The sequence below is a fragment of the Petaurus breviceps genome, unplaced genomic scaffold (genome assembly GCF_028583685.1).
Source record: "Petaurus breviceps papuanus isolate PSGF00001 unplaced genomic scaffold, PetGlider_PUasm1.0 188, whole genome shotgun sequence".
Lineage (NCBI taxonomy): Eukaryota > Metazoa > Chordata > Mammalia > Diprotodontia > Petauridae > Petaurus > Petaurus breviceps.
In genome coordinates this window covers 36,669,266-36,695,899 of record NW_027185804.1, presented here as the reverse complement: position 1 = coordinate 36,695,899, position 26,634 = coordinate 36,669,266, and the positions used below count along the sequence as shown (strand labels likewise).

Here is a 26,634-nt window from a genome sequence, read left to right as displayed (position 1 = left end):
GAGAGAGAGAGAGAGAGAGAGAGAGAGAGAGAGAGCACACTTAGAGGACAGTACACCTTACTGGGTTGGAGTGAGATCAAGTGAGAAAATGAGGTAATGTGTAGAACACCCCAGGTAAATCATAAACTTTGCTACTGAGCTTATCCCGTATCCCACAGACTTTAGCACAGGACTGGCTTAGCTGAAAAGCTGCCCAGCTTAGAGTCTACAAACCCAGAGGAGGAAGCAACCTGACATTATTAAATTGTACTGTGTCGCACGCGGTCCTAGGCTCCAGGAGCTAGCAGGGTGGGGAAGTGACAGAGATACAAAGTATCTGGGAGGTAAGAAACATTCCTTCCCTCCCAAAAGTTCGTGGAAGGGAGTGGCTGCTCCAACGGGCAAGTCCAGAGGATGTGACCAAGGGAGAGCTGAAAGAGAGAGGACTCCAATTGCAGTGCTTCCACCAAGCTGGCAGGGTGAATGGGAATGGGGCCCAAGTGCCCACAGTGCCACCTCTTTCCCATCACACCCTGCCCCCAAACAAGCCGAGAGATGTCATGGAGCAACCAGAATGGAAGGAGCACTAGGCTGGGGTCACGAGATTCAACTAGCGAGGTCACCCGGGGCTAGTCACTTCACCTCTGAGGCTCGGTTCCCCCATCTATAAAAAAGAATCCCACCCAGCTTCCAGGGTTGTTGTGAAGAAAGCACTGTGGCCTATACAGACATGAGTCATTCTGATATCTGGGGAACCCACCTCCCTCCCCAATGTGGCTCCAATTCCACAGAGTAAAATCCCTGGTCCTGACATCAGGATGGTATAGCCTTTTTCGACAAGTTCCCACTATCTCCAGGCCCCTTGCCCTCAGCATCCTGTATTCCTGTACTCCCTTATCTGTGAAGCTTTCAAGTCCCTGGTGGAATGCAGACTCCTTGAGAACTCCACTCTCTGGGGTCTGACCTCCTCATTGCACCCAGACGGCTTTCCCCCTAGAGCTCCTAATGATGTCTTTGCCTAATCCAATGGCTTTTTCTTAACCTCTCTACCATCTCTGATGCTGCTGATCACCACTGTTTCCTTGACACTCTCTCCTTTCCAGAATCCTCTCTGTGACCTCACTGTCTCCTGGACTTCCTCCTATCTGACTGCCTCTCTTGGTCTCTGCAGGATCTTCATCCCGATCATGCATGGGGGACCCAAAGGCCTTTATTTTGGGCCCTCTTCTCTCCCCCTCCAGACTGTTTCACTGGGTGATCTCATCAGCTCCCATGGATTCAATTATCATCTCAAATCTACTTAGCCTGACCTCTAGTCTCACATCTCCAATGGCATATCAGGCATCTCGGAGTGGAAGTCCTGTAAACTCAACATGTTCAAAGCTGAACTTTCCCCCCAAACCCTTCCCCTTGCCAAACATCCCCATTACTGTCTAGGGCACTAACCATCTTCCCGAGTCCCCCAGACTAGGGGTCATCCTTGACTCCCCAGCCTCCACCTCCAATCTGTCGTCTGGACTCTTCCAACAGCCTGGTGGCTTGTCTGCATGCCCCAAGTCTCTCCTCCTCCAGTCCATGTTCTCCCCAGCTGCCAAAGTGTCACCTCTTCTACCTGATAAACTCCAGGGGCTCCCACTGCCTCCATATCCAATGATAAACTCCTCTGCTTGGCACTCAAAGCCTTTCCTAAGCCCACCTCTGCTTCTCTACCATCTCCTTGGCTATCCAGTGACCAGCCTCCTGCCTGTTTTCTCAAGAGAACTCCCTCTCCTGTCTCCAGGCATTTTTAGGGCTCTCCCTGAGTTCCTGCAATGCTCGCCTTCATCTCTGCCTCTTGCCTCTCCTCAAGTCCTAGCCAAAGTCCCACCTTCCCAAAGAAGCCTTTCCCAATCGCTTCCCTCTGAGGTTACTGCTTGTTTGGACATAGGCCATGTCACTGCATCGTGAGGTCCTTGAGGACAGGGGCCTTCTTCTGTCTCCCCACAACATAGCCCAGCACCTGGCACTTAATAAGTGTTTACTGAATGACTAGGCCCAGACTTAGCACAATGCCTGGTGCACGGTGCTCAGCAAATGCTTGCTAAATCACGGACCTCCTTTTTTTAGCCCTAAAGCTCTGCAGAGAATATCTCAAAAGACACTCTACCTCTTTATAGCCACCATCCCACCCAAACCTCTGCGTCATTTAATTCCTGAATTGAAACCCCTGGTCAATAGCCAGAAAGTCTCAAGGCAGAAGCAGAGAGACAGCCCCCCTTTCCCTGGGAAAGGTGCAGGGCCAGTCTAAAGCCTTCTTGGCCAGCATGAGGTGATCCCCCAAGCCCAGTCTGACTGTAAAGAATGAGGCTGGCGGTACACTGGCCTCAGCCACATGCACGGCATGCTGCGCCCTGGCTGGCTCACTCCACTCCTTTTTGGTCAGCATCATATGAAGGAGCCTGTTGGTCCCAGTGGCTGCCTCGGCCACACTGGCCCAGAGCTACTGATTAATGAAGGACACTGATATGCCTATCTCCTTCATCTTTTTCATTGCAAGTTGACCTGTGGCCCCTCTCGCTTCTCTTGTGTCCGCACGTCTCCTACTCTCTACCCCTCCATCTCCTCTCATGGCTAGAACAGCCTCCTACTCCCCATCTGCCAGAAGCCATCTTGTTTCCTCTGATCCCTCATTCAAAATTTATCTCTTCCCTTTCTGCACTTTTGCTCATGTTATAGTGGAAAGGCTGCTGAACATGTATGTGGCAAAATATCTGGGTTTGAATTCAGGCTCCGGGAGACTGCAGGCAAAGTCACTGCACTGGGCCTCAAATTCCTTATCTGTAAAATGGGGGTAATGATCCTTAAGAGAAAAAGTGGAATGGTAAGAGCCCTGGATCTGGAGGCAAAGATGTGGGTTAATCCCAACTGTGCCTCCTGCTTCCTCCCTTGCCTTTTCTGGGACTTAGTTCCCTTATCTGGATGGGGTGATATCTTTATGTGAGGCCCTCCCCCCAGCCTTGGAAAACTCATGGTACTGACAGGGTAGGCCAGAAGCTTGGGCACACCAAAGGTTCAAGATGCACCCCGCCCCCCCAAGCTCAGCTGGACTGAAATCACTTGAGGGCACACAGGCCCCTGTCTTCCTCATCCTTTCATCCAGTTCAGCCCCCAGAGCACCGGTGTGCAGCCACGATGTGCTGCGGGAATGGTTGCTATTGCTGCCTGATCTTGGCAGATTAGACTGAGGGGACTGACTCCTCCCCACTCACCCCCCCCCCAACAAAAAAGCAGAGAGGCCCCCTTTCCACAGCCCTTCAGTTTACAAAGGACTTTGCTTGTTAGCAGGATAGGCTGTGGAAGTATCAGCAGCCCACATTTACAGATGGAAAAACCTTAAAAAGTGAAGAGACTTCTCTGTCATTACAACCCCCAAGTTTCAGGGTGCCGGGGCCCAATCGCAGGCCTCTGGCTCCAATATTGCCACCTACTGCCTCTTTCGCCAACACTTTCTCTCAGTCTCCCTAGAGCTGCTCTAAAAGGAAGGGTGGGAAGAACTCCGAAGACGGGTTATATGTGTTATATATGAATAATGGGCGTGTGGCTGCTCTGGTACCAAAAAACCCTTAAGGAAAAAAAACCTTTGCTCCTTGGGGAACTCCTTACAAGCGGGTAGAGGAAGGAGGCTCCTTGCTGGGCCCCTTTCACAACCACCCCCTCATCTGTAAAATGTCAGCGAGTGAAGCCTGAGGTAGGGGGTGGGAGATAGGGAGGCGCTGGCGTCTGGGTGGCAGGAGCCCAAGGCTCTGTGGAGGCTATTTTTAACCCTGCTATGATAAGTCATCTGTGTTTGGCAAGGTCCCCTGCATAGAGAGGACCCAACCCAGAGCTCTACCTGGCTGAAGACTGAGGCTCACACACAGCCCTGGCCTCCCTGCTTCCATAGCCATAAAATGTCATGAGTTAGAAGGCACCTGAAAGGCCAGTCGGTCCATCCCCTTCATTTTACAGAGGAGATCAAGGTGAAGGAAATGCAAATAACTTCCCAAGGTCATTCACACAGTTAATGATATTTGCTCCTCAAGCAAAAGGCAGCAGCACTGGGGAGGTGCTCCACAGCATGGCCTCCTCCTGGCTCCTTCCTTCTGAAGAACAGAGGCCCCTCAAACAGGAGTCCTCAACCCTTGGCTCTGGGGTCAACAGAAAAACATGAAAGGTCCTAAGGGATCCCTCGTGAGTCATCTGGTCCCACTGCCTCCCTCTCTCCCCACCGCCATCCCACCTCCTCCTGTCAGCTTTTCATAAGCATTTTTATCAAGTGCCACATTGTGCCAGGATCCTGAACGAGGTCCCAGAGACAAAAACAAGAATGAACAATCCCTGACTTCTGGGGACTTACTTTTTACTGAAGGAAATAAGGTACACAAGAGGAAAAAAATAAAGTCACTTTTTTGGGAGGGAAAGGCACTAATAATTGGCAGGATTAAGAATTAGTTCCTAAAAGAAAAGGGTGCACTTGCCTTGATCTTTTAAAGAAGTTAGGGGACCTAAGAGGCAGGGAAGAGAAGGGAATGGGGGGCAGTCTGTGCAAAGGCATGGAGGTGGGAGATGAGATGTCATGTAGGAGTTAACAGCAGACCATTTAGGCATCTCTCACCCTTGAAATGACTGTTCTTTTCTGAGAATAATATGAGTAGGATTCCTCTGGTGACTTAAGGTCTTTGTAGCAGCTCCCAGACACACAGAATATCAGAAATGGAAGGGATCAGTCAACTGGCTCAACTCTCTTGTTTTACAAATGAAGAAACCGAGCAGAAGGAGAGTGACCCCATGCCACATAACAGATGGGACAACACCCATGTGCAAAGTGGCAGAGAAGAATCAGAGCTCTCTGGAGCTCAGCCTCAGGAACCAACCCGTCCAATGTGAACTGGCAAAAGGTTCCATTAGAATCCAGAAGGAAGTCAAGGTTTTTTTCTGACCTCAAGCTTCACTTTATAATTTCTACTCATCACTCTGAATTCAAGCAGGCTGATATTCTTTCCCCCTGGGAACAGTACAAGCGGCACCTATAAGGATCTGTGTACATGTAAGTTGGGGGGGGGGAGGAGCCCCTTTCCTGCTCCAGCCAGACACACAGACCCAGAAGTTCATGGGACTCACCCAACAGCTCTGTGCTGGCCCCATTCTTTGAACTTTACAAACTAAACCACAGAGACTTCTCCACCAAATGGGGGAATGGGATAAGCTTGCATACTTCCTTGCCTAATATGCTTACCCCCTGCATTCTCTTTTGGTCTAAAGTGGCCCCAAAGTTAGCTCAGCTGATAGGATAGTGAAGGGGGAGAGAAGGGGATCCCAGGGATACAAGATGATCATCTATGACTACGGCACCAATGAGAAGAGGGAGAAAAGGCAGAAGGGCTCAATATTCCAAACAGGATGCTGAGCCTAAAGGTGGCCTGTTCTGGGGTCTATGAACATCCACCACCACAGCGATTTGCCTCCAGACCTTTCAAAGTCACCTTTTAAGCTGGTGACACTCAGTCTGCTGAGTAAAGCTCAGAGAAGGAAGAGAGGAAGAGTTCACACAACAAATCCTAGAATACTTATCCTCCCTGGCACGTGAAGCCACGATGGGACCCTAGTGAATCAAAGGCAGTACACAGACAGATAAGAATTATATATTCATAGCCAGTCATAATTTTCATCTCCCCACTCACTTACCTTTATGTAAAAGCCTGGAACATGGGATAGGCTTCCTCCTGTATCCACCCCCTTCCCCTGCACCCTCTAGGTTCTGCCAGACTCCCACAGATCTAAGTGAGAGATATGATGGCAGAAGAAAGGAAGTGTGGGGGAAGAGAGAGGAGAGAGGAGGGAGAGGGAGAGAGAAAAAGAGAGAGAAAGAGAGAGAGAAAGGGAGAGAGGGAGAGAGAGGGAAGCAAGAAGGGGGGAAGAGAGAACAGGAGGAGGAAGAGAGAGAAAAAAAGAGGGAGAGACACAAAAGCAAGGAAGAAGGGAAGAAAGGAGAGGGAAGGAGAGAGTGAAGAGAGCGGGGAGAGAGGGACAAACAGGAAGAGAGAGAGATGATGGAGGGAGGGAGAGAGAGAAGAGAGGGAGGGAAGAGAGGAACAAACAGAGGAAGAAAGGGGAGAGACAAAAGATAGGGAGAGACAGAGGGAGATAGAGAGGAAAAGGAAGGGAGAGAGAGAAAAAGGGGGGGGGGCAGGCAAGGGTGGTGCTCTTTGGGAAGTTTGGTGGGACAAAGAAAGGCAGCCGGATATAATAGAAAAAGCCCAGGGAAACCGGGAAATATGAGTTCTGGCCCCAGCTTTGCTATTTCCTGTGTGATCTTGAACAAGTTCATGACCTCTCTAGGCCTCTGTTTCCTCCTCACTCCAATGATGCAGAGGCCTTCTCCAGCCCTCACTGGGCATGCAGCAGTGAAGGTCCTTTCTAATGTGTCTCACATGCCTCGAATGCTTTCCCCTAACCCCCTTCCTCCAAGGATCAGATCAAGGGCCTCCTGACCCATCACTGGGTATTTCTTTTGTATATAACCTCTATTGACTTCCCTGGGAATGTGTGGTATCCCTCTAGTGGAAGAGAAGCTCCCTGAGGACAGAGCCTCTCTTGCCTTTGCACTGGCCTCTCTGGGCCTAGCACAGTGCCTAGCATGCAACAAGGACTTACTAAATGCTTTTGGACTGACTGATATGTTTCCCCCTTTTTATTATAAATTTAATCAAATGCGGCTATTTCAATGTCCTTCCAACAAGCAAGAGGACTCTTTACTGCACTGGGGCCTTGTGCTGTGCGGCGATCTTTTTAAAAGCACTATTCCATTTAACAAGACAGTCACAAAACTGCCACGTGCTAGATTCTAACATCCGTCCCATGTTCTCTGACGTTCTCTATTTCTAGGCTGCCGGCCAAGGGCTCTGGAGGTCCTGCCTTTCAGAAAAGCGAGGCCCAGACAACAGTGGTGGTGAGCTGGCCGGCTCAGTGCTGACCCACGGCCCTCTGTGTTCAGAGGAATGCTACTGGTCATTTCCTGAACTGGAGGGGGGGGGCCAGACCCCAGCTGGACAGGCAAGATGGAAGAGGGGGAGGGGCCCTGCAGATGAACCTTGGCTGGATCTTAAGGGGGCCGATGTCGCCCCCTTGTGCCTTCCTGGCACTGAGCAGGGCGGGTACCCTGGTCCAGAGCTCAGGCACTGCTGCTTCCTTTGAAACTCTCTGCGCTCCCTAAGCAGTGCGCCCTGAGCAGGGCAGGCCATGGAAGAAGCAGCCTGCCCATCTCTGTACCTGAGTGATTCCTGATTTCTCTTCACTGACAGATCGCAAGTCAACAGCCACTGCCGGGCCCCTGCTTCACACAGAAACTGTAGGAGCGACCAGCATGGCACACTAAGGATGAGAGCCGTGATGACCAGCAGCCACCTTTGCAGCGGCTGAGGGCCAACAAAAGCCCTTTCCGCTCAGCCCCTGGGGCGGCAGCAGCAGTTTATGATCCTGACTTTCAGATGAACAAACTACTGGTGAGACATGAAGACTCTTGCCAAGGGTCACAGGGTTCAAATGCGGGTCTCTAGCCTCCAAACCAAGGGGCCTGGATTCTGGGCCTGCTTCCTCACCCTTAAAATGACAGAGCTGGACTAGTCAGTCTAGGGCTCCTTCCAGCCCTCCAAGTGGAAGCTCTGCACCCCCTCTTTCCCCAGAAGCCCCAGGACCACAGGCTGCCTGCTCCACCTCCTTATTTTCCCTAGGCACCGGGGAACAGCCTGGCCAGGCTAAAAAAGCCTTCAAGAACACTTGCTATGGATGTCGAACCTCCCTCCCAGCTTCTTTTCCTTCTGAGTTCAGCCTGATGAGAATCCAAGTGCCCATTTCCAGGGCCACAGGCTCTAGAGCTGGAAAGGATACTATGGTTTATCTGACCCAAGTCTCCCTAGGTAAGTAAGCTACCCAGGCTCACAGAGGTGGTTAAGGAAAGGGCCAAGCCTTAAAGCTAGGTTCTCTGACTCCCAATTCTGGATTTTTCCACATTGCGGCTTCACTGCCACACACCCTGGGGCACCCAATAAAAAGGAAAGGAAGAGGCGAAGAGAACAAGCATTTATATATAGCACCTATGATATGCCAGGAACCGCGCCAACTGCTCAACAAACATTATCTCATTTGAGATAATAATAAATAAAAGCCTTCTCTCCTCCAGTTTCTGAAGCAACCTTTCCAGGGAGCAGGTTACTCAGGTGGCTGGACAACAGGCCCCTCCCTCACTGCCACCCACCAGCAAGGGAGGAAGGCCCATTTGAGATCACCAAATGGTGGCACTCCAGGAGACCTGGCATCCCAGTGCCCAGCTCTATGCCAGGCCCAAAGCAGCAAAGTCCAGGGCCTGAGAGAGGATGACTTACCCAAACTCACACAGCTAGAAAGGGGCAGAATGAGGACTCTAAGTCAGCTCTGGAGCCACCAGCTCTGGCCAGGGCTTTCCCCATTACTGCATGGTCACCTTTGGGAAGGGTGGCTGACCTCGTTCCTACTTCCTCGAGCCAAGAGCACTATCTTGGCCAGCTAGCCTTAGCACTAAAGAGATGAGAACAGCACTGAAGAAGTTAAAGAGAAACAGCCTTTGTGCCACCCCAGGAGCCTCAGATCTGGAGACATTACCAAGCGCTGAGGAAGAGACAATAGACAGCTAGGCTTCCAGGGCATCCATGAGTGTCTCCGGTGTCTGGAAGAGCCAGGGCTTTGTGTAAGGTGCTGGCAATTGGTGATGCCCCTGGGGCATAAAACCAGCTAATCCACAGGCAGCATGACCTTCAATTCAGAGACAAGGCCAGAGGAAGGAAGACCCAGCCCCTCACCAGGCCCATACAACCCACAGGCTGAGCCTACTGGCAAGCACAGGGAGGGTTTCCCCAGACTATCTCTGTACAAGTAACACTAGGGGCAATGAGCTTAGGTCCTGGGAAGCGGCTTTCAGTGGGGCAAGGCCAGCTACCCAAGCTCCTCCCCAACCAGCTGGAAGTGTGAGATGGGGGGAGAAGGGGGTGTGGACAGATTGCAAGCCAGTCCCTCTGTCCCTTCAGGCTAGGCAGGTGGAGATTAGGAACCGCCTTTCAAGATATTAAGACAATGCAGCCAGTTGTGGCCACAGAGGTAGGCTTCAAGGGGAAAGAAGGGGGAACAAATCAAGATACCTAGGAGGTGGGCTGGCACCTGGGGTGGCACCCTGGCAACAGCACTGCATTTGGAGTTGGAGGACTTGGGTTTGAATCCAAATTCTGTAACTTTTACCTGTGACCTTGGGAAAGACACTGCATACCTCTCTGGGCCTCAATTTTGCATCCTGTTGGAGGAGGGGTCTTTGGTTATCCCAGTCTGGCTTCAGTGGAGGAAGGGCTGAACTTGGAACCGGGAGAGACCTTGGTTCGAAAGCTGCCTTTGTACTTACTGACAGCAGATGATATGACTTAATTTCTCAGGGCCTAGGTCTCTTGTCTGTAGAATAAGGGTAACACTGATGCAGGACATGCTCCACAGCACCCACTCATTAAATGAAAATGTGTGTCAAGTCCTTTAAAAGCCTTCAGGTGTTCCATGACTTCACCTCTAAATGCTCTGAGCCTAGGACAACTCTAGCAAATTCCCCCCTCCCTGCCTTCTTTCTCCTTCTATGCTTGGGAGTTCGTGTCTACAGCCAGAGAAAGAGAATCGAGGGGATGATGGGGGTGGGATCTTAGAGCTGGAGGCACTGAGGGGCCTGTCTTCCCTGGACCTGAACCCTAGGGTAAAAGGAAGCCAGAAAGGATGCTCGCTAAGTATGACACAGTCCAGTTTCAGTGACTAACCTGATTGGATATCCCCCAAATTGAATCGGTGACCAAAACCGAGTGAACCAAGAGAATACTAGGAAAACAAAGGCAGGGTGAGGGAAGAGGGCGGTTGAGTGGCCAGGCTGCCACAGAATGATGGCCACCGCATCACAGCCATAAGTGTTCTCGGCCCTGTCCTTTCCCATCATGCACTTCACCCTTCCCCAGTTCATCCTTGCACCAAAGGGCTCGCGACACCCCCCATTCCTGGTGTTTGTCCTTCTCCACTTTGCCCACAGCTCTTCTCTCGCTTCACTTTTCTCTGTCCATCTATACAAAGGACAGCCTCACACATATCAGGTGCAGGGGCCCCTTCGGCACACAGAAGAGCAGCTATGCAGAAATCCAAGGAAGGGGTCAGAAATGCACGTACATGGGCCCCTCTGCCAGAGGCTGGTTCATGGTGGTGAAGGAGATAGAGTTGAACTGGGGAGTGGCAGAATGATGAAAAGGGGAAAAGGCTCCTAGCCTTTCCCTTTCACTAGAAATCACTACAGCACTGAAACCTGTGTCCAGCATACAAGCCTCTGACTCAGATTAACATCCTCACTATCCATAGTGAGTCCCTAAGATTTGGGGAAAGAGGGGGCAGGGAGCAGTAGTTCCAGCTTTAGTGTATGGCCGGAGCAGGGTCAGGGGAAAGCCAGGCAGTTAGACTTGCTCTCAGACAATCCCACAAGTGAGGTACCTTTCCCCAACATAAGGCAGGAGATTATTGGGAGTAAAGTCTGTCCAAGTAAGAGTCAAAGCTGAGGACAAGGAAAGCTGGGCAATCGAGTGGAGATAGGACTTTAGCCAAGCACTCCCTGGGCAGAGTCCAGCAAAGTGCTCTGTAGGGAGCCAAGAGGGTTGGTAATCCCCCTTCTCCCACCTTAAAGCACTAAGCAATGCCCAGGGAGCCCTGAAAGCACCAACTGCTGTCACTTACTGAGCCCCTCCAACTTGGATACTACACCCAAGGCCCAGGTACGACAGCCGAGGTGCAGGAACCACATGGAGCAAACAGCAGGACCCTGAGCGGCAAGTGCCAATCTGAGATCCAACATCAGGCCGGATGATGGGAAGAGGGCTGAGGCACGGGGTGGGGATGGGGCGGGGGTCGTCTGGGCTCCTGAGGGCTGATTATCCCCTGCAGGAGCAGCTCTACCTCATTCCAGGACCGCCCCCCCCCCTCCAAAAAGACAAACCAAACCAAACCCTGTCATAATCATTAATGAATCTGGGAGAACGAAACCTGCAGGAACCCTCCTGAGCTCTGGAGGCTTAGTGAAATAGTGCCAAGAGCGAGGCAGCCGGGGGTCCCGGGGAACCCTGCCCAGTGGGGGCTCTAGAACCGGGTTAGAGGAGCGACAGGCAGATGGGAGAAAGGGCTGCCTGCCCAAAGAAGGCCACAGGATGGGCCGGCCATGCTGCCCTCAGGGGATGCATCAGGGTAAGGGAAGGCGGTGCAAGGTGGCAGGGAGCAGGGGGATGGAGGCACCATGAGGACACGACAGCAGCCGAGGATTCCAGGGAGACAGAGACAAGGGGCGACCAGAAGAGGGGTGTGCCAAGGGGATGTGGGCAGGAGAACACGGTGACCATGTCAGGGGAACGGGGGAAGGAGGTGATGATGCCCAGGGGGCTGGGGACAGGAGGTGACAACCAGCGGGCAGGAGCCGACAATGGCCAGACGCAGCGGGCGGCCGGCCCGGTTGCCATGGGGACGGCGGGGCGGGCAGGGTCCGAGCGCTCGCTCACCTGTGGCCGAAGAGCCGCAGCCCCGGGAAACGCCTCTTGCTGTGCCGCCGCGGCGCCTTGTCGGGCTCCGGGCCGCGGGCCCCCTCCGAGCCGCTGGACGAGGCCGAGGCCGAGGCCGAGTCCGAGCCGCTGCTGCGGGCCTCGGCTCCGCCGCCGCCGCCGTCGGGGGGCTCCATGCGGCCCTAGCCCCGGGCGGCGCGGGGCCGGCGGGAGACGCCCATGGCGCGCCGGCCTCGTCCCTCCGTCCGCTCCCGGGTCAGCGCTCCGTCGCCGCCGGGACTGCTGCAGGGGCCATGGGGCTCCTCCGCCCACCCGGAGGCGCACGAGCAGCGGCGCCGCCGGCCCCCGGACTCCAGGAAGTGCCGCCGGGGGCGGAGGGAGCGAGAACGAGGCTGCGCGCAGGACCCCGCCGAGCTGCCCGCGCCGCTGCCTGCGCCCGGCGCCCCGCCCCCCGAGCCCGGCCCCGCCCCGCGCGGCCCCTTCGCCCCTCCCCGGAGGCGCCGGCCCCGCCCCCGCGCCCAGACCGGCGGCGCCCCCTGCCGGCCTGGCGGCGCGCCGCAGCCCCCCCGCCGGCCTGGCCGAGGCCACGCGGGGGCGCCCTTCTCCGGGAGGGGTGGAGGTGGGGCCGCGAATCCGCTAACGCGCGGCCGCCCCTCCCTCTCTGCACGCCCCTCCCCAGGATCACAACAGAGCCTTCCTCAGGGCTCCACACAGACTACCAGAGCCGCTGCCCGTCCTCCCCTCCTACACGCAACCTAGGCTGCCCCCTAGTGGTGAGAGCCGGCTGTCTCCCTCCTCAGGCTCTGCCCTGCCCCCCACGCAGAGTGGAAGCACCCTGAGGGCAGGCACCTTTTCCTTCTGGGCTCCCCGGAGCGGGTGTAGCCCGCAGGCCCAGATTCAGAGCAGAGGCTTTAGAGGTCGCACCCAGCTCCACCACCTTACAGAGGAGGAAACTGAGGCTTCCCTGAGTCGCAAGCAGGCATCAAAGCCCGTGCTTTCCGAGGACAGGGGTAGCGCTCTGCGTCCATGCACTGAGTGCTTGCCTCAATTAGCAAGCGTTTATTAAATGCCGACTGCGTTCCAGCCCCGACGTTAGACACCGCAGGTGCAAGGCCAAAGTCACCTGCCTACCCTTTCAGTCTTCTCACACTTCACTCCCCTCCAACCACCCTGGCTCCAAGCCTGGAATGGTCTCCCTCCTCCTCGGCAGACCCAGCTCAAACCCCCTTCTTGGGGGACCTATGCAGGGGTCCTCTCCAGGGGGACCCCTTCACTCTCCTCCATACGTACCTGGCTATGTCCATGTTTCCTAGACTGTAAGCTCCATGAGGGCAGGAGCCCTGTTTTTACCTTTCTGTGTATTCCTGGCACTCGCATGGAGTTGGCACATCGAGCTTAAGGAGTACTTAACTGGCTGCCTTCGAGGACCTTATATTCTCTCCAAAATTATAGTACTGACAGCTTTAGAGTTGGCAGGAATTTTCAAGGTCATCTAACAGCTCATACCCCTTCATTCTACAGATGAGAAAATGGGGCCTAGGGACCTTGTTCAGGCAGCAGAGTTGGGATTCAAACCCAGGTCCTTTGATTATAAATCTAGCCTTTTTTTCTCTCTCCCACAATGGCTCCTTAATGAATATGGAATAAAACAGGCATTTCCATAACATAATATAATAGCTGGGTCAAAAAAAGTCAACTTCTCCCTCTTGGCATACAAAAGGGAACAGAACTGAGCTGGCACTTGGACACTGTCCTTTCAAATTTCACACCAGGGAGGGGCTTTCTCCCTCCTCCCCAGAAGATGGTACATATGGCAAGATACCTGCCTATACTGGCCCAGGTGGCCCAAGAAGGGACCTACCTGATGGATCTCCCAAGTTCCTGCTTGTCTTTTGCTTTTGGTTTCTATTCTGAGCACATCACAGATAAGAATTCTTGTCTTTCCATGCATGTTCTACCCAAGAGACAGAATTCCTGAATTCCACTGCCTTGAAGAAAGAAGATGATTGCCCTGTAGCCAAAGGCCTAAAGCTGGGGGGTGTGGGGGAGTGGAGGAAAGGGAAGAGATTGCCCCTTTTCCCCTTTATCCCCTTGCCATTGCCCTGAGTTGCTTGGATGATGCAGGTTGGAGGGTAATGGGCAGTATTTGTTCAAGCAATCCCAGCCCACTTCCCCAAAGGAATCTAATGGGCATAGAAAGGCTTTACGATTCTGTGTTTGGTCATGGGCTCCTGGGAGTCCTTCTACATCACATCTCATTTCTGTGGTGGGTAAAATAAAAACTGGCCTACACCTGATACCCACATTGAACACTGAGTGTCTGCAGAGGAGTTGAGACCCAGTTACCTACTTTTAGGGAAACTTAAACATGAGCCATACCTGAGCTTTATTTTAGACATTTCTGGTGGAGGCATGAGTCAGTGAGAGAAACTGACTCATTAGGTTTCAGACCTAGTTCAAGTGAGCCCAAAGTCCTTGGGGTGGTGAAGGGAGGTGGGGGGGAGACATGACTAGGTGATATGCCAACTCCTAGACAATGGCTCTTTAGACATACATACCCCTACACACCCACTCACAGTCTCAACATGGGGCTTCCTTTTCCCTTACACATTACACATAAACACACCAAGGAATATACATGTCTCTTAAATTCACGACCTACCGACCCTCCTTCACCTTCTACCATGTTCACATAGATGCCTGCTTGGAAGTTTGGTCTGGTCTGCACTTCAGAGGACCTAGTCACTTTACAAAACAACTAAGAAATCCCTTGGTGTGTAATTCACTGATGATGGCGCTATGAATTTGCCCAACCATTTGGACAAACAATTTGGAATTGCACAAGGTCATAAAATGCTTCATGCCTTTTAAGCCCATGAAGTAGATTTGTACTACAAAAGAATTCAAAGAAGTATGGAAAGACGTGTAGGAAGTGATACAGAGTAAAGAAAGCAGGAACAAATTATAGGTACAATTAATTATACTCGACCTCAGTTTCCTCTTGTAAAATGGGGACAATAATAGCACCTACCTCCCGATAGTTGTGCGGATTAAAAGAGATAATATTTGTAAAACACTATATAGCTGCTAGCTTTTATATTCTGGGAGATTCACCATGTCACCAACACAGGTACTTCCTCCACTTTCTCATCATACAATTCCTTTCCAAGCCCTCCCATGAATCCAGCCTAGAGCTCTTCCACACAAGGAGGGCCTTCCTCTCAATATTTTGTCAGTATGTGGGGGCTGGTTTCACCCTCACGGGGTATCCGTCCCTTTCTCTCTCCACATTACTGATATTTCCTCAGATGAAGAGAAAGTACTGTTGAGACTAGGTCACACAATTGAAAAGACAATTCATAGAACTGGTCCTTTGAGACCTATAGCTCACATAAACATAAAAAGAGCTGATGGCCAATGAACTAGGCCCAGCATGGAAAAGGATAGAAGGCTAGATTTGGAAACTTGTGTGGCATTTTCAATGGCCTCAAACTGCCCTGAAACAGGGTCCTGTCCTTCTAACCCCAGTGTTCTTCTGGCTTCCACAAAGTCCTATTCAGAATTCCTGTGGAACTCTTGAAGGACTATGCCAGTGGGTCATGGGCCAACAAGGTTCTAAGATGCTGAAAAAGTTCTCAGAAATGGTCCCAGTAATAAAGTATGTCTTCTGTCTGAAGACCAGCTTAGTTAGGTGCAGGGAGTCTGGCCACTTGGTGATCAACTCTTTAACCAGAGTAACTTCTGAAACAAGCAAAAAAGACGAAATGGACCCTTTCTGCTTTGGCAGTGATGGTGGCAGAATGTAAAAGAAAAAGTGGGGGAGGGAGTGGGACAGTAGTACTGAAAGCACAGGAGTTTCTGACCCTGGCTAGTGACCAGGAATTGCTGGAATATCTGAATCGCATCAGTTGTGTTACTCTCACTACAAACAAAATCAGATGACAAAAGGAAGTCGCATTGAAAGAGAAATCACTGGTTTTTCCTGAAGAACAAAATCAAGAAGTTGGTGGATTTGGTTTCATTTCATATCCAAAGGTAACAAGATTCATCATTTCAGGGGACAACAGAATTGTGTTTGAATCACAGTGTTTTTGATGGCACTTACAAAAAGACCACAATGAAAATAAGGGTCATTTGTGTGTCAAAATCTGAGGGAGGGGATGAAGAGGTACTGGCCTTCTAGAAAGAATCCAGCAAGCTCCTCCAAATTACAACGATGCATACTTTAATACCTGACGATGTTAGGGGGAAAATGTCTCCTCTCTGGGTCCCAGTGGAGGGTCGCTATCGCCATATATTTATTTATTTATCACTATACAGAAATTATGGAAGTAAAAACCTAGGTTTTCTTATTCTGTTCAAGCATAGGTTCAGGCCTCAGAGAAAATCTGGACAATCTTGAGGATTCTGACACGGCTTCTTATGGGCAAAATCAGGTCAGAGTGACAGAGAAATGATTCATTTACATATTGCCATCTTGTACATTCCTCTTGGGCCATACAAGATACATCCAATACTCCAATATTCCCTTTAATGACGTAAACTTAGTTAAACAAAGTCATAATCTCCTACATCCCCTAAAGAAACAAGCTTCATCAAACTCTATAGGTAAACTAAGTCAGGTAACTGATTAAATTGCATTTAGAGGATTCATACATAGACCGAGGGAGAGGATTTGCCAGGGAATCAAGGACAGCTGAGATTCCTCTAACTTCTTATCTAAGGAAGACTTTTAAGTAACAGTTTACATCCTGTGGGCCAGCTTTTGTTTAGGTGAGGTTAATATTTAAATAGACTTTTTGTTCACCAAAACTTGCTGGAGGAACATCCCTGAGTCCCAAATAATAAAGATAAATGAAAAATTCCCGTAACAATGATTTCCATACAAGGTGGGCAAAGGCAAGGGTCTGCCAGAGCCAGCTCTAACAATTGAATTTATACTTCAGAAATGAGCAATTGCTACCGATCAGGGCTTGATTTATTTTTTCTGTTGATTGTCTAGACTTAAGAAATTATGACTTTTTTTTTCTTCTGGAGAGCCTGCTAGTTAAACATTTCTGCTCTAAAAACATTGCTTGAGTGCAGTAGGAGCATGGTAGGTGTGCAGTAGGCCTGTGTGATTAAGTCATCTCCAGACTGGAGACCTGGTGATGGGAGGTTAATAATGATAATGATAACTGGCATTTATATAGCACTTTATGGTTTGTAAAGTGCTTTACACCCATTATCTCACTGGAGTCTCACAATACCCTTGGGAATAGGGGAGAAAAATATGCTAGGAAATATTTCAGGAAAAGGAAATAAGACAAGACAAGGACATACAGATAATACAAAAGCATCTCACCTGTATACACTGTCTACATAACAGTCAGTTATTATTAGGGTAAAGACCAAAATCAATTAGGAAAAAGAATAAAAACGATAAGAGATGACATTTTACTTAGAAAACTCCAACCTGACCTATTTAAATTAACTGTTAACAAAAAATGGGAAATGGATAAAACAGCAGAACCTAACAGCAAGTCTCATGATTTCCTCAACAAGTTTAACTATTATAAGTCTAGTGCCATAATTAGGAGACCAAAAGGGCTTAGAATTTCTTGAAAACTCTTCTTGCCTTATAAGTATAGAGATGTGACAGCCAAAGGCAATGTCAATTCAAAACGTAAACTCATTCATAAAATCCTATGGAGGTAGATGGCGGAGGATTATGAGAAGTATCAGTTCATTAAACAGAAGCAATGGAGGGAAAACAAGTTTACAGACAGGTTGGCAAGAGACCAAATTGTCCCCGGGGAATTAAAGATGAAACTGGAAGGAAAACAAGGAACAATCAAAAATGGAAACAATCTAAGAAGATTTCTAAGCAAACAATTTTTTTCCTTTAATGACAATGGGGACACAAACACCAGTCACCAGTTTGCTGCATTAGGAACCTACAAAAGAAAACAAAGGTGAGGGCAACACCTAGACCAGACCACAGCCCATGTTCAGGCAATAAAGCTTGGAGGACAACTTTGAAGGCACAGTTCTCTAAATAGCTCAAAGAGGAGAGGAGACCAAACACTTTCGGAAAATCATGGACCTTCTTACTCAAATGCTGTACTGCATCCATAAGTTAATCAATTCAGGACATCCCTCCCATGATATCACAACCCCTCCATGTCTGCCCATCTCAAGATAGCCTGGCATAGGGTAGGACACTGGATGTGGAGTCAGGAGAACCTGAGTTCAAATCCCCCGAGACACTTATTAGCTCTGACGCCCTAGGCAAATCATATAACCTCTCAGCTTAAGTTTCTTCTTGGTGAAAATGTGGGAGTGTGCTTCTAAGATTTCTTCGGGCTCTAAATCTGTGATTCTATGTTTTGTCCTTGGATCTTTTTATTAACAAAAAAAGAGATAACTGGGAAAATATAAAAACTGTTGACCTATGTACCCAGTTCAAATCCTCATAAGAATAATCTATACACGTGTATCAAGGATGTCCTTGGTGAGTTCATGAAAAATGACCAGGCTGATATTCTATAACAAATTGTCTTTATAGCCACACAGCTGCCTGAAGGGTGTCAAAAATACAAATGGCTATCATGTTTGTTTGTTTGTTGACTATTAAAAAAGCACTTGACTTGGGAGAGTGAAGTATCACTTTAAATGCTTTTCTCGAATATGGTGTCATCATAGGGTATTCATGGAAATATGTAACAACACAGACAACTTCTTTGAAAGATTGTCTGATTATAACTATCAAGAAAAAACAGCCAAATACACTAAAGGTCTTTGCTGCTGACATGTACTATGTCTAGCACAGAGTCGAAAGGGAAGATGGTTCTCTATACATGTGAAATTCTCCAGATGGACTTAAGCTGTGAGACACCGCACAGAAACTCCAAGGGGTTCAGCTTAGTAAGCCACGTGGAGGAAACAAAGTGAGGAAGGTCTAGCATCTAGTCTCTGCTGTATAATAGATGGACAATTCATAGAGCTGACCCATCAACATGTATACTTTGGACAGACACTGCAATTGGACAATGAGTTGAGCCCAGAATTAAAGGGGTGTAAGAAAGCAGATCAGGTTGCCTTTGGGAAATGATATGGTGTTTTCAAAGACCCCTAGTTTTTCCCTGAAACCATCTTAACATCAATACTTTTTTTAAACAAAATTTCATTTTATTTTTAGATTCATATTCCCTAATTCCACACCCCTTCATATGAGAAAGCAAAAAAAAATTAAAATAAATAATTCCTGTTATAAACATGTATAGTCAGGCAAAACAAATTCTCACAGTGGCCATATCCAAGAAAGAAAATCTGTCTCAATTTGTGCTGAGTTCATCCGTTCCCTTGGTTAACATCGATATGTTTCCAGTGATACAGTGTGGCTTTGCCACGGTCTCAAAAAAGTGAAAGCTTAGGGTCATCCAAATGGCAACGTTGAGGTATGTAGTAGGTGTGAGGGGGTATTGCTAACACAGAATCATTGTAAAGGCTATCAAAATCATGGATGTCTGGACACAGAATGGGAATGGCCATGAGTGGAGATTGAGGGATAAGCACCGGATAACTTGGGATTCCCAATGGGAATCCCATGGACTTATTCCAAATGTGAAGAGATTGAGAACAGAGGTTCTTAACATTTCTCTGTGTGTCAACTCTATTGTCAGTCTATTAAAACCTATGGATCCTTTCTCAGAAAAAAAAATAATTCAAAACGGGAGAAAGTGCTAAAATTTCAGTTAGAGGTTTGAAAAAATAATAATGCAGGGTTTTTTTCCCTTTCCAAATTCATGGGCCCCCTGAAATCCATCAGTGGACCAGGCCCTGATTCAGAGGAAGGCCACTAGCATGGGGGAGGGGGGGGGCAGGAAAGATGCTTGTGAAATATCTGCAGTAGGTCACGGACAAGAATCACACCCAATGACAAGGCCCTCAGAGGTCACCATGTGCACCACGTGTTGGGGGAGGGAGGAGATCTGCAGGAATGAGGCCACAGAGACCTCAAAAGACTAAAATAGTTTTCTTCCAATTCTAAGCAACCTTGAATCATGAAAATGCCATGACCTCAAGAGGTCAAAACTGTAGCTCATTGCAAAGGCAATGGGGAGCTCCATGGTGGGCACAGATAGGTTTCAGAATGTCACAATGAAGAAACTGCATGCACACAATTTCTGTAACTATAAACTACTGTCTAAACCAAGGTAACTCTAAATGGTTACAAAATCCAGATAAAAACCATGGCCCAGCTAACTTATCTCACACATAGTCCTTTCCTTTAACAATCTGGAAACCGCTGAAGTGTAAGGTCACGTGAATAACTGGTCTCGCTCACTTTTGAATTTTTTTTTTGTTTAGCTTTTTCTAAAATTGTACATTGTGGGAAATTTAATTATGAGCATGATGGGATTTGGCAGGATGTGTCAAACTGACATTTATCAATTTTTAAAAAGGAGAGACCAAAAAGAACCTATTTATATGCTTGGTTACTACCATTGCTAACATCAAAGAGGTCCAACACATAAAAACTGCCTTCACACATGCAAAGAAGGGTTTCTTTCCCTTTACACATACACACACATATCTCCACCTCTGTCCCTCTCCACATCCTCATTTCATACATGCAGAGTTTGAAAGGGCCTTAGAGGCCATCTAGTCTAATCTCATTACACAGAGAAGAAAACTGAGTCTCAGGAGAAGTGAAATGACCAGCCCAGAGTCACACAGCCAGGAAGTATCCTGCTTGGCCTGGCACAGAGTTCTGGACTAGTTTCTGACCCATATCTGGGGTCAGGCTTTGAAGAAGCCAGTGGTTTATTTAGCTTCATGTGTGTGTATGGGGGGGGGGGGGGGGATTTGGGTGAGCCATTTGCAGATTTCTGTCCTTCTGGAAAGTCTTTGGTGGGCCTTACAAGCCAGCTTTACATTGGGCTCCTCTCCCTCATCCCCTTCCCCCAACCAGTGGCCTTCCCAGACCCTTTCACTTACTCCTCAACAAAGCCACATCCTGTGTTACTTCTAATTTTTGCCGTCCACCTTCTTGTGGTTCTCACCAGCTTATTTCCCAGTAGCATGATCCCTGTACCATGGAGGGGTGTACCCCTGCACCCTAGCACAGGTCCTGGCTTTCTCCTTTGAGCTGTCTTGGGACCAGAGGAAGCCCCAGCCGGGGTGGGCTGGGTCATGAAGAGTGAGGGAGATGCCCCCAGCCAAGCAGATGGGCAGCCGACACAGGCCCTGGTTTGCAGGACCGTGGGCTCACGTGCGGAAGTTGCACAATAGCCCTCCCGGCTGTTTTTTCCTGAGACCATGGTGGCGACTAAAGCCGGTGGCCGTGGAAGTCAGCCCTGCCTCGGGAGGCAAAGGCCCCGGCTTCAGTTCGAAGCTCTTCTATGTCCCCATGGTGTGACCTCGGCAAGTGGCTTCCTTGCCCTGAGCTCGAGCCCTTCTGGAGAATTAGGAGTCGGAGCTGGTGTTGGCTCCAGTCCCTTCCAGCTGTGGATCTTCCACGCCCGTGAACCCTCCCTGGGGCCAGCCTAGAGGATCGCAGCCCACATCCCCCTCATTCGGGGTATCCCGACCAGCCTTTCTGGCTTCCCCCTCGACTCTCCCAAAGCGCAGGGTGCCGGGACCTCAAGGAATGTCCTCCCTCCCAGGACAATGCCTTCCGTCCCAGGACAATGCCCTCCCACGCTACTTCCCCAGTTCGGGCTTCACCCGTCGTCCAGGGCTTGGCAGGCGCCTGGTGCCCACGGACACCTCGGTGCAGCCCTCTCCCATTCCGGTGGGTACCTACTGGGTGTCAGGGCCCTCGGCGGGCATCTGCGGGACGTCCCAGGAGCGGTAGCGCCACATCTGCCTGGCTGCTCCCGCCTCTTCATGGTGCGGGCTCAGCCACCCCGGGGCCTCATCCCGTCCTCCCCCAGCGCCTCCTCCGCCCCCGCTGCTGCTGCCGCCGCCGCCGCCGCCGCTGCCTCTGCGGCCCCCACCCCTGCCACCCCCGGCACTCTCATCCTGCCCCCGCTGCAGCAGCGGCAGTGGCGACACTCTTCCTCTTTCGGCACTTCCTGAGCAGGGGGCCGGCACCGTGGGAGGCCAGCGGCCCCATAAAGGGCTGACCACAGGGCCCCCTCCACCCCCTTCTCACTCCGTGCCTTCCCCTCCCGTCGGGGCCCGGCTGCGAGAAGCTGCATGGACCCTACCGGGCAGGTGAGGACAAGCCCTCTGCACAACAAAGAGAGCTGTCTACCCCGTGAGACAGTGCCCGGGGCCAAAGCAGCTGCAGCAGCTGCTACCTGCCCAGCCCAGCCCAGCCCTGCCCGGCCAGCCCAAGAAATGCTGGGGTCTCCTCAAGCCACCCATTACCTGGGCCCCTCTCCTTCCAACCTTAACAGCTTTGGCCGGAGGTACCCTTCACTCATTCTCCCCATGCTCCCCAGGAGGCCTCTGGGTCTCCCCGCACTTCCCAGGCGCTCTCCGGGTGGATGTGCCCTTCTGTTTGGGGTCTATGAGCCTAGGCGCCCATAAACCATAGGATTGGGGGTCCACCATTCTCCCTCCTCTCATAGGCCAGAAGATTCAGAACTTGGGTGGGATCTTAGGGGTCATCCAACTTTTACAGATGAGAAAAGTGAAGCCCAGGGAGAGGAGGTGACTTTCCCAAAGTCACTCAGATAAGCTAGGATTTGCTGGCCATCTCATGCAGGCCTCACTTTACAGAAGGGGAAACTAAAGCACAGAAAGAGGAAATGACTTACCCACAGCTGAAACTGAGGTGGAATTTGAACCTGTGTCCTCTGACCCCAGCCCTAGTTTTCTTTCCCCTCTAACCACACCGCCTAGAGCATTAGATGCCATCTAATCCAACTCCCTTCTTTATTGGAGGCTACTGAAGCCCCAAAAGGTGGAGACGGGCTGAGATCACACAGGTGGGTGACTAAGCAGGGCCAGGTTTCAATCTCAGGTCCTTTTGTACTTTGCCCACCGAATATACTTTGCTGCCTGTCCCCCTCGAATACGGGCCAAAACCCAGAGGTAACATTTTCCTTTCTTAAAACATCTCCCAGGATGCCGCATCAGGGCAGGGCAAGCTACAGCAGGTCCTCCCAAGCTGGGAAGGCTTCGAGGGCAGTCCCTGCCAAGTATGGCTGGCTGGTGCATCTCTCCAGTGCTCAGCCTGGAGGAATGGCCACTGCAGCCCCTGCAAAGTGGAGCCCTTGTGAAGGCAGGGTTAGAGCTCTAGAACTGGAGGGGACCTCAGACATCAAATGCTGGTTCAGTCCTCTCATTTTACAGATATGGAAACTGAGGCCCAGAGAGAGGAAGTGACTTGCCCAAAGTTGCACATGTAATAAGCATCACAGCCAGGATCTGAACCCAGATTAACATTCTTTCCTCATTCAGGGAAACACCAATGTTCCATGATATGTTCAAAGGATTTATTCCAAAAAATTATTCATTTTTGTCTGTTCTGTCACACACACCCTCATCCCACCTCTGGCCCATCCAGAAAGCCTGTTAAAAGATCAATCAACACGTGGGGAAAAATCTGATGCCTTATACAGTGTTCTACACTTTTGGACCCCCACCTCTGTTATAAGGAATGACTTCTCTTCTCTTCTGAGGCCAAACGGTTCTTTATTTTTTGGAAACATTGTTTCCATTGTTTTGTGGTGGTTCTTTCCAATTACACTGTTTGTTGTAGTTATTGTGTTTATGACCTCTGGTTCTACTTTTTTTTACCCTGTAACTGTTCACAAAAGTCTTCCCATGCATTTCTATGTTCATCATTTCTTACAGCACAGAGATGTTCTGTGACATTCATGTTTATTTGACTAGCCTTCCCTCCTACCCCAATTCTGTTTCCAGTTCTTTGCTACCACAGAAAGTGTTGCTGTCAATATTTTGATATAAAGGAAGTCTTTCTTTTTGTCAAGGACCCTTCTCTGGGAAGGACTCATGCTGGCTCTGGGGGGAAATTTCATTGGTCAAATTCCCCTAAGTCAGAGAACTAAAGAGTTAGAACTCTGGATGGGGCAGCCCCTGTCCTCTGGAAAAATCACAACATTACAGAGTAAAGACTGTTTTTGCCCCACCTCCTGCTGAAGGCTGTTCTTTGCCCTTAGAGACTTTGGGAAGAGGAAGATCTGTGGGGTTGGGGAGTAGGGGTAGGCAACAATAACAACATCAACGACAAAAACTCACACTGTAGGATTCTGAGGTCAGAGGGTTTCATGGCCTTGGAGTCAGGATGACCTGGGTGTGTAACCAGGGGCAAGTCATTTCATTTCCCAGCCTCCCAGATAATTTTCTAAAACTATAAGCGATATGTATAGTTAGGAAAAATAAAATATTTTTTTCTTTTTGGAGGGCAATTGGAGTTAAGTGACTTGCCCAAGGTCACATGACTAGTTTTTGCTTTAAGAGTCTGAGGCCAGATATGAACTCAGTTCCTCCTGACTCCAGGGCGGTGTTCTATTTACTGTGCCACCTAGCTGCCCCAATAAAATGTTTTCTAAAAAAAGAAAAAAAAAGACTATAGGTTATTAAAGGGTCATGAATTTGCATTGGTGAAGGGAGTCTCCACATCTGGGAGTCCCCCACAATGACAAAATCACAGGTCTGAACTAAAATTTTTTAAAAGCTTCATAAAGAACTTCCCTCACAACAACTGAGGGAAGCAGGTAGTAAAAAGATTATTGTGCCTATTTTACAGATGAGGAAACTGAGTCTCAGGGGGATTGTGTGACTTGCCCAGAGCCACACAAGTAAATGTCAGACTTGCTTTCCTGAGTCAAAGGGAAGGGGCTTGTCTACAATCACTCAGACAGAGATGGTCAAACCCAGGTCTCCTGACTCAGGTCCAGCCCTCTTAGCTGATATCAAATGTGGAAACAGATACGAGTCCCACTAGGGCCTCTGGTGCTTGAATGACCTGGCCCCTAGCTCTGTTGCTCTGAGAATAGTTGCCTGCTCTGATCCCAAGTCTCTGCTTGCCCCATGGAGAGGGAGCTGGGCAGAGGTGGGGCCTGTGTTAGCCTGCATGTTCTGTCTCTTCCAATCACCTCTGAGGATGAAGCTGAAGAAAAGACCCATGTCTGGCCTCTCTAAGGAGGCTAGCTTGGGGGGATCACAAGGGGGCTGGGAGAAAAGAGAAGAGAAAAAAACAAGGGCTGACCTTGGTGTCAGGAGACCCAGATTCAAATCTCCCTGTCATCAATCATCCATCCAACTCCCTCATTTTACAGGTGAGTAAGCTGAGACCTAGAGAGATAAGGACTTGGCCGAGGCCTCCAGGGTCATAAACAGCTAGTAAGTGGTAGAGACAGGAGCTGGGCACAGGTCTTCCAAACCTGGTGCTATTTCCATTACATCCCTGCTCAGTTTCTCCATCTATAAAATGGACATAACAATACCTACACTACCTTCTGAACATGTGAGGAGGAGCGTTGCATAACCTTAAAGTACTGTCTCGACAGGAGTTGTGGCGGCTGTTTAGTGACTCAGTCACCTCCTGCTCTTTGTGACCCTGTGGTCCACTGCATGCCAGTATCTCCATTGCCTCCTCCAGTGGATTAGGTGACTTGCCCAGGGTCACACAGCTAGTGACTGTCTGAGACCACTCAGGTCTTCCTGAGTTAGGAGGCATTTTGGGAGAGCACTTGGTGTCTGGATGACTTGTGTGGGAATCCTGCCTCAGTCACTTCCTAGCTCTGTGACTCTAGGTCACTTAACCTTGGTTTTCTTACCTGTAAAATGGGGATAATTATAGCACCCTACCTCATAGAATGTTGTGTGGACCAGATGCAATAACATATGCAGTGGCTTCCAAGATTAGGGTGCCCTAGTAATGTCAGCGCTGCTACCATTGCTGTTGCTATTGTTATGGTTACTACAGCCCCTGCTTTGTTACCCTGGCTTCCAGGGCTGCCCCTGCCCACCTCTTCCCAGACCCTGTGGGTAGCTAGACGGCTTCCAGTGATACTTGAAAGCAGCAGAGAGAAGTTAAACAGAGGAAATGAGCCTGAGTTTTATTTTCACTCCCAAGCATCTGGAAGTCCCAGCTTCAGGAAATGAGGCTCCAGGAGGGGCCCAGGAAGACAAGAGGTTTGGGGAAAAGACAGGGACCTGACCCTGAGCTGGTGCCAAAGTGCAGCCCCAGTTATACTGGGGTCTGAGGCCTAAAGGGACCAAGGAGCAGGTGCCCTTGGCAGGCATCAGTGCCAGGCACAAGGGAGCCCAGGGCCTCTCAGAGCCCTTCCAAAAAGGCACAGAGCGAATCTGGGTAACATAATTATTCTGGGCTCTGCAGGAGCCCTGGGGAGGAAGCTGCTCCACTTATCGAGTGGGGAGTTTGGGAAAGGAAATGTACCAGGGCACCATGCACGCGACTCATCCCCTGGACACTCTCTGTTCTCAAAAAGGGCCAAGCTGACTCCTGTCCCCATCATTCAGAGCACTGTCAGAGGACCCGGGCTCATGACCCACCTCAGATACTGGATGGCTGCGTGGTCTTGGCCAAGTGACTGACCTCTGTGCCTCACTTTCCCTGCTGGTAAAATGAGGGCACCAGACTCAATGACTAGTAAGATGTCTTCTTGTTCTAAAACCCACAGTCCTCTGACCTGAATCCTCTTTACCTCAGGAGTCAGAGGATTTTGAATTTGAAGAGACCTTAGGGGCCATTTACAGATAAATAGATGGAAGCCCAAGTCTTGCCCAAAATATCATAGGGAGTAAACTGAGGGCCAAGATGGGAGAAGCAGCACAGTAGGGTAGAGAATGTGTCTGGGTTTGTTATCTGGAGTTCTGGGTTCAAATCCTAAGCTGCCATTTACCACCCCTGTGACTTTAGGTAGGTCACTTAGTTTCCATGACACATCCATTCTCTCCAGGCTTTTCTCCTGACTCTCCCTTGAATCAAGTTTGTCCTTGCTTCACCCTCCTCCTCCTCCTCAGCTTTGTTCATATTATCTCCTTGTCTTTTCCTCACTTCTTTCTTCCTTCCTTCCGTCTTTCTCTCTCTCTCTCTCTCTCTCTCTCTCTCTCTCTCTCTCTC

The 26,634-nt window shown here is 49.9% G+C and overlaps 1 protein-coding gene across 4 annotated transcripts in view; it reads right to left on the bottom strand.

Annotated features, from left to right (window-relative positions):
- Positions 1-26,634, bottom strand: part of DGKZ (diacylglycerol kinase zeta) — a 63,489-nt gene that overhangs the window by 23,621 nt on the left and 13,234 nt on the right. Inside the window, exon 1 of one of the 4 annotated variants that reach the window (XM_069091518.1) lies at positions 21,373-21,576. The exons of 1 other annotated variant lie outside the window; for it this stretch is intronic. In XM_069091518.1, the coding sequence (XP_068947619.1) occupies positions 21,373-21,457 (85 nt within the window). In that variant the 5' untranslated portion in view covers positions 21,458-21,576. Of the gene's footprint in view, positions 1-11,582; positions 11,774-21,372; positions 21,577-26,634 lie in introns of those variants that run through there. 2 more of the 4 variants (XM_069091521.1, XM_069091519.1) reach the window with 2 other exon arrangements.